This window comes from Mandrillus leucophaeus, unplaced genomic scaffold, assembly GCF_000951045.1.
Source record: "Mandrillus leucophaeus isolate KB7577 unplaced genomic scaffold, Mleu.le_1.0 Scaffold85, whole genome shotgun sequence".
Classification (NCBI taxonomy): domain Eukaryota; kingdom Metazoa; phylum Chordata; class Mammalia; order Primates; family Cercopithecidae; genus Mandrillus; species Mandrillus leucophaeus.
In genome coordinates, this window is record NW_012109252.1 from 2,405,506 (window position 1) to 2,413,903 (window position 8,398).

At 47.2% G+C, this 8,398-nt stretch overlaps 1 protein-coding gene across 1 annotated transcript in view; it reads right to left on the reverse strand.

Moving 5' to 3' along the window:
• ARHGEF10 (Rho guanine nucleotide exchange factor (GEF) 10) overlaps positions 1-8,398 on the reverse strand; it is a 174,042-nt gene that overhangs the window by 106,042 nt on the left and 59,602 nt on the right. The window contains exons 14-16 of the mRNA XM_011968597.1: positions 8,259-8,351; positions 3,568-3,738; positions 1,315-1,460 (exon numbers count right to left, since the gene is read on the reverse strand). Of these exons, the coding sequence (XP_011823987.1) occupies positions 1,315-1,460; positions 3,568-3,738; positions 8,259-8,351 (410 nt within the window). The remainder of the gene's footprint in view (positions 1-1,314; positions 1,461-3,567; positions 3,739-8,258; positions 8,352-8,398) is intronic.

An 8,398-nucleotide genomic window follows, 5' to 3' on the forward strand; every position in this document is an offset into this window, starting at 1 on the left:
GGCAGGTGGCCTGTGGCTGTCGCCAGGTGTCCACAGTGAAGGCCGAGCCATGGGGTATGAGTCAAATGAACAGGGTTCTTTCTCTTACAAGGAGGAGTATCATTAAAGACTTGTATATATATATTTTTTTGGACTTATTTTGTAGCTGCCACAAAGTAAGTGAGGATGATGAGAAGCAACAATGAAAATCTGTTTCTCGCGGGCAGTGCTGTGTGGCAGGTGCCCTGCGGCAGCTTAATGAATGTCCTCACCTTGACCCCTGACGAGCCCCGTGAAAGTGTACCACTGGACTCATTATTTTATGATCAACCCTATTGCACAGATGAGGAGTCCGAGGCCTAGTCAGAGCGCGTAATTTTCAGAGTTCAGAGAAGGTGGAGCTGGAGTTCACACTAAGGAGTCCGACTCCTGAGGGTTGACCTGCACACCCTCGCTGCCTGGGTCTCTAAGGCAAGGTGAGGAAGGCAGGCAGATACATCCAGCCGCTAGAAAATGGGGGTGACGGGCATGAAAAATAGGGCATGTTTAGTGGTGTACTGGCAAATGTTTAGCAGCTGGCTCTCACTGGGAGGACAGGCTCCTAACATGTTGTGTTGGGCAAATTCTGTGATGTAAATGCTCCCGTGTGGATGACTTCAAGCTACCAAATGTTTAGCAATTGGCTCTCAAAACTCTGGATGACTGAACGCTTGACTCTTGCAAGACATGACGAATTGCCACTACGTTCGCTGGCATTATTTTCTACAGCACCAGGAGCGTTATAGTTAATTTTATATGAATTCCCTTATCATCTACCTATATTTGAAGACCTTTTAACTTCTCACATATCCTTATCTAACTACAATATTCCATGTGTTGGAGAACAATTCTGATGTAAAACTATTTTAAGTGAAAATAACTCATTTTCTTGGTTTACAATAAATATGAATATACCCAACTTTATTATATTTAAACATTTATCAAAAATATATTTATAGAGAAGCAGGTAAAGAGAGAATTTAAACCATAAGAAAAAGAACTCTTGAATTATTTAGGAGGATTATGAAGAAATTCAATTTAGTTTCTAGTTCCACCATCAGCCGTGTTTAAAGAGTATATAAACCTCTACGTACTTAACTTCTACTAACAGTGACTTGGTGACTTCTATTTAAAAATAAGCTTGCTTATTATAAGGGTTCCTTTAGTCACAGGACTAAGCTTTGGCACAAAAAACCAGTTCGGTCTGAGTGACAGAATTAACAAAGTCATTTATGTGCCCTTAGGCAAAGGTAACATGTAATGATAGGACTGCTATAGAGAATTCAATGCACTTACCGTGAGCTGACGGTGGCACACATTAACACATCATTTAACATGAAGACTCGGCGTTCTTTGGTTTTAACAATCTCTCCTCTGTCGTTGTAAACTGTTTCTATCATATCATCAGATCGAATGAGGTATCGGCTTCCACTGCTGAGAAGCTGGACATTCAAAACACAGCGCAGGGACCACAGTTGAGTTTACCCAGAAAAGAAAAAGATGAGGAAAAGTCTGGTATGGAGTCTGAGGGTGACTTTCCAAACTGAGCGCTTTACGGAAATCGTTCCTATGTTCACCATGACTGCGCCGAACATCCACCTGCTTCCTCACAGACTTTCACCGCACAGTCGGCCCTCCCGCCATTTAAACACGACATTAACCAGGAACGGTGAGGAATGGAAGGAATTGTTTCGTAATTTTACTTTTCCCTAAGTCAACCTAATTAAGCATAGTTCAATGACTATCTTAACTTCTCCAAGTAGGCCATATTTTACTTCACTGAGCCAAACCAAAACCATCAGTTCTTCAGAAAGATGCTTTGTATGAACCAAGACAATGGCATGCGATGTGGAAGTCAGACTACTTTTTTTGTTTGTTTGTTCTGAGACCAAGCCTCACTCTGTTACCCAGGCTGCAGTGTAGTGGCACAATCTCAGCTCACTGCAACCTCCACCCGCTGGGTTCAATTGATTCTTGTGCCTCAGTCGCTCGAGTAGCTGGGACCACAGATGTGCGCCACCACACCCAGCTAATTGGTTTCTTTTTGTATTTTTAGTAGAGATGGGGTTTCGTTATGTTGGTCAGGCTGGTCTGGAACTCCTGACCTCAAGTGATCCACCCACCTCGGCCTCCAAAAAGGCTGGGATTACAGGCGTGAGCCACAGCACTCGGCCAATACTTCTAACAATTCAGCCCACAAGACAACAGTCCTCAGCCCTGGTGGTCTGTGCTGTCTTTTGATTCTAAATCCACGCTGCTGCCCAGCTCTAAGTAACCAGCGAGACACCCGCTTCCCTGACTGTCCTTGCCGAGTGCACGATGGGAACGATGGGAACGAGGGAATGATGAGGTATGTGCGTGACATTCCGGGTGAAGCATCATCACCTCTTCCTGGGCCTCTGGGCTTGCTCTGTGCCTCACGTGTATTCAGCAGTTCTAGTGCCACAGGGAGCATGATTTTAAATAACATCAACCATGTCAAGAATATAACTGAATACAATTTGCTGCTTATAAATGTTCCTACATAAACCATTTGGAGAATTGGGGAAAACGTGTGGCTTAAAGTGTATTACCATAAAGTTCACACAGTTAAATTACTGAATGTCATTGTGACATAAGAAACTACTCCTAATGACAAAACCGTGATTTTAGCAACAATGAATATTAGATGCAATAACTTAACACAGTTCATACAAATTCGCATCTCCCTGTGAGCCAGGGCCTTCAGTGAATGCAGGAAAGCCCACACAAAACCAGAGCCTGCTGCAGACAAGTAGTTACGTAAAAGCCTCAAGCTGAAATGTAGCCTCGCAAATGAAACGCCGCCCTCTGGGTCCTGCATCTCTTTGGGGGGTCAGTACAGCTTAGCCCATGCATAGGTGAAGACAAAAAATGTTTGTGATTTTTTTTTTGAAACAGGGTCTTGCTCTGTCACCCAGGCTGGAGTGCAGCAGCTCAATAACAGCTCACCGCACCCTGGACCTCCCAGGCTCAAGCAATCCTCCGGCCTCAGCCTCCCAAGTAGCTCGGACTACAGGCATGCCACTGTGCCCAGTTAATTTTTTTTTTTTTTTTTTTAAGATATGGGGTTTCACTATCATGCCCAGGCTGGTCTCAAACTCCTGGGCTCCAGTGATCTTCCCACCTCAGCCTCCCAAAGTGCTGGGCTTACAGGTGTGAGCCACTGTGCCCGGCCTGTAAATATTTTCAGCTTTAACTATTACTATCTGAAATTAGATAGTTATTTTGAAAGCAAAATTAAGCTAAAGGAGTTGCTCTTAACCTCTTGGGAGGTCCTGGATCCATCTGAGGGTCTGATGAATGTATGAATCTCTTTCCTAAGAAAATGCAGACAGGCTGTTAAGATTTTACATACAATTTCCACATTGGGGTGACTCTCCCAAAGGCCTCCATCCACCCCAGTTAAGAACTCTGGGCTAAGGGAATTACTCCCAACGTTCCAAAAGATTAGTATTGCTGGATAACAACGGCTTATTAGTACAAAGCAAAAATAATTTTGGAATAGAGTTGAAGAAAACTTCTCTCAACCTTGTTCAGGTATCTTTCGTTTATGGCTTTGGCTATTTGCTTAACTTCACAGCGTTGATCAGCATCTCTCTTTCTTTCATTTAACTTCTCTGCCAGTGTTTCGAGCTCTGTCAGGGCCATCTGAAGAGGCAGCCTGTCGGGGTGGCCTTTGGAGGTGTTCTTCAGCATGTCCTACAAGCAAGAAGGGAGAGGTGGGCGGTTACCACGTGCGCACTCCCAGTGCAACGACAGTCACGTCACCCACCAGCTGATGATGGAAAGGAGGCAGTGGCATCCGTCATCCTGGGGAAAAATAAAGTCAGTTCTTGGGAAGGGATGATGAGCTGAGTGAGTCATGACTTGGCTGAACATCTGAACAGCTTCCTTTGCAAAAACAAAATTGAAAAAATAGCTCTGTGCAATAAAGGACACGCTAAATATGAACATATCACAATCTCAGAACTGCCGTGCGCTTGGAATGATGCTCACGATGACGAGAGATTGTCCTTCTCAAGTTGAGTCAGACAGATGAACCCACGCACAGATGGGTCCAGCTCCTTTCTTCAAAAGATCAGTCCCCCAATTTCCAATGTGCAGGAGTTCTGTGGTGCTGAATAATGCACCCATGGCGCCAACTCACACAGCAGGATGGAGTCTCTCTCACACTGACAAAGGAACCTGATTTTAGGGCAGCAAAGATGCATGACACAATCATGGTGGGTCCATGTCACTAAAAGTTCATCCAAACCCACCGAATGCACAGGACAGGGGTACATCCTCCTGTGACTGTGGCCGCTGGGCAGTGGCTCCGTGGCCACACAGGCTCCTGGTTGTCACAAATGCACTCTGGCAGAGATGTTGTGGGCGGTGGGGCGGGGGGGCGCTGTGCATGTTGGGGGAGGGGTGGTTGGGAAATCTCTGTACTTTCCACTCAATTTTGCTGTGACCCTAAAATCTCTCTTAAAAAGTCATCTTTAAAAAAAGGGAGTTGAGCTACCTCTTCTCCCAGTTAAGGTTTCAGATAAGCACAAGGAGGTCAAAGGGAGGGTATGTGGCACAAATCAGCAAAAACTGCCAGCAAAAAATGACGCACTGCTGCCAATCACAGGATAAACTTTAACAGGCAATAACAAAAGGACACTTTCGTCACCTTGGTTTTATGCAGGGCCTTTTGTTTCCCAGCTTGTGTTCACATTTGACACGCTGATGTTTGCTGAAGGGGCAAACGTGAACCTGAAACACTCTTTCTCAGAATTAAATGTGGTTCTGCAATGAGATCTCAGGGACACGGGGAGGGGAGCATCACACACCAGGGCCTGTCGGGGGTGCAGGGTGAGGGGAGGGAGAGCATTGAGACAAATACCTAATGCACGCGGGGCTTCAAACCTAGATGACGGATTGATAGATGCAGCAACCCACCATGGCACATGTATACCTATGGAACCTGCACATTCTGCACACGTATCCCAGAACTTAGCGTGAAAAAAAAAATGTGGTTCTGCATCTTGCCTACCAACTTTTACATGTTTATAGGAATATGAGCAGTCATGGAATCCAACAGTGTGCTTATCTTTTTAAACCTTTTTTTAAAATCTGGAAAGGACACTGCATAAATGATCAAATGTTTCCAGTTTGTAGTGAATATAAACAATTCTATACATTTGTTTCCTATGAGTCACAACGAATTCTATCAAGGCAAAAAAGAACAATCTTAACACAGTTCTGCATCAAAACCACACACTGGCGGTGGCACCGGGGACTCGGCGTGCGATGGAGACAGCAGCCGGCACACGGTGGAGTCCAGCATGCCGTGGGGCCGCTGAGCACAGCTTCGAACATCTGCTGGGCCGGCAGCCTCCCGAGGAGGCCCAGGGAAGGAGAAAAGTGAAATTTCTCGCTGCTGTTGTTACCAGAAATTGTTACTTATCTTTGCACAACAACGGAGAGAAATAGGTAGCTGGGATAAAGTAAGACAAATGTCACACACGGCTGATGGATGTTTCCGGATCCATGGGAGAAACTGACAGTCCCAGCAAAGCCAGGGTGAGCCGACTTCACTGCCTGAGCCAGGAGACAGCTGTGGCTTCACAGCACCTGTCTTAGAAAGAAGGTCTGGGAGCACTAACCAGGAAAAATGCAGGCAGGACCGGAAAGTAGAGACCAGGAGAGTCACTGGGAGGAAGGGGACAGAGGGTGTCCAGGCCCCTCCCCACTGTCTCCCCATCCACCTACACACAGCACACGGACCACAGCAGAAGGCAGGAGGGAGGGTATGTGCTTGTACCTGCTGACTCTCTGCAGCCCATCTCCTTGCCCAATCCCAGGTGCCCTGAGCACCCACACCTGAGGCAGGGCCCCTGAGGCACAACCGCGTAATGACCAGATGCAGACACCACCTTGTCTCCAACTGTGCTTCTTCCGAAGCACGTGGACCCACCCTGTTCCCCTCCGAGAACACTCTAAGATGCGCCAGCGTTTCAACAAATATGGGCAAAAAGTGTCCCTGAGGGAAACTGCTGGGCACATCTAGGACCTGCAATTTGTTTTTTCAGATCAAGGCAAAGACCATTTTCTGCTTCGGGGGCAACGAACTCTGTGTGGGAAATTCTAAGGAGGGTCTCTCGAGGCAAGGAGGGAGGAGGACGGGCACAGCTGTGTACAAACTGACCTACGTAACTGCTGGTGATGATCTGGAAGAGCACGCTGAGTCTTTCTAAATGCAAGTCTTTTGACTTAAACTCAGAATTCCAGTTATGTAATAAACTCAAGAATTTGGGTGTCAAAAGGCCGATGGAAACGTGGGAGCTGCTCCGGTTCCTCAAGATCCCGGTGGAGGCTTTTCCCTGCGGTTCTCTCTCCTGTTCCCTTTCCAGCAGCCCCGCCCACAACTTCTGTCTAAAAAGCACACACTTTGGAAAAAACCTAGGCAAAAGTAGTTACTTACTTACTTACTTGTAGTTACTTACTTACATTTAACCAAAACCTAACAAGCGCGTTTGAAAATTATATCCAAATTTAATCAAAAAATTTTAAAAACTATTCTGATACATCATAGAAAGCCAACAATGGGTGTGACCTCACAACACAGTCAGCGCTTGCTGTCATCCCTGGTGACCAGGAACCACCCAGGGACTCACTGGCGCATCGCTAAACACAGGGCATGTGGGCCGCTTCACCCGTATGGTTTAGGAGGCGACACAGGGTGTGTGGGCTGGTTCCCCTCGCATGGTTTAGGAGGTGACTGTAGCCTTGCTTCTGGCCCCTTCACAGCCTGGTGACACCCTCCCAGCTGTGGCTGAATAACTAACATCTAACAGGCAGCCTGACCCTGTTCCTCCCAAGCGCCAGCCTCCCTCTCACGAGGAAGCTCATTCATCACGTCCGTGGCTGCTTGCCAGAAGGCCAACAGCGTCTCACACGTATTAGGACTCAGGACATGTTTGTCAGCTGAAGAAATAAAACACACTTTGAATATTTTGATTTTGGGAAAAAAACCAGCTTTTGTTATTAATGCTCTAGTACAGGCAAACTGTACAATGTTAAAAATATAAGCGAGAGGATAAAATTAACATGACCCATTACCCTAACCACGGAAAGAGCCCATGTTGATACTGTAGCATGTATCCTTTTTCACACTTTTATGACCACTTTTAGTAAAAAGAATGTGCCACAGATTTGGTTGATCAAAAATAAATATAAAAACCTCAGTGGAAGGGGACTTGACACTATTTCCCAGGTGCCAGTTCATTTCTGGCAATGATTCCACCAGTTCATCTTAATCAGCTCTAATAAGCAGGCAGGCAAAGCAGAGTCCTCTGATTTAATTAGAAAAACAAGCTGAGTAATCATTGAAAAATCAACACAGGCAGAGGCCAGCATAGACTCTCCTTTGAAATACCCTCCCTGGAGGCATGGCATTCATTTAAATAAAATGGGCGCTGAGCCCCGCAGCCTACAGGGTCACCTGGGCTTCAGGGTATGTGGGAAGGTCAGAAAACGAGCGGCAACCACACATCGCATCAGACATCACCTAGAGGCCGTCCGCTGTGAGACGTCATGTCAGCACATGACCTAGAGGCCGTCTGCTGTGAGATGTCATATCAGCACTCAGAACAGGCCTTCTGTTCAGTCACAGGTATCCAACTGAGAATCCTTAGTTTAGAAAAATGAGGGTCCAGTGGAAAGTGTCTTCACCATTGCGGCATCTCCCTGTCCTCGGTGATTTGCTGTTAAATCAGTGATGGGTATGTTTTGTTTAAATCTATTCTTAGCTTTCCAAGCCTGTCCATCCCTTCTGGGCACAGAGGCAAGAATCATTTTTCATGTGATTCTAGACCAGACACAGGCACACTGGAGAAGGGAGCTGTGACCTGTGGGCCACTGATAACCGAGCCCTGCAGCCCCCCAGTGCTGGGGCCCCACGAGACAGCGCATGTGGCGGGCCAGGGCCCATGGACACCCCTCCCGCAGCCCATCCCCTCTGTCCCCCAAGGCCGGCCTTGCAGGCACTGGGCCCTACAGCTGCCCCCGAAGTAGGGTGACTCTCCGCAGGTCTCCACCTGCCTCTACCCCTAACCTCCTGTAACTGCCTAGAGAGGAGATGGGGAGACCCAAGGGGCGGCCACTCCAAAGTGGAGGAACAGATGCCATTTTTAAATGAATGATGGACGAGCTGGAGGAAGAGCCTGAGGAGGCCACCGTGAAGCACTTACCTGGAGCAGGAGGATGAACTGTGGGAACCTCTGGATGGGCTTCATCATCAGGCTATAGAGCGTGGTTCGGTCAGGACTGGCCTCCTGTTCCTGCTGTGGGGGAAGGCACTGGGGTCACCTCCCCGTGGGGCTGCCATGCC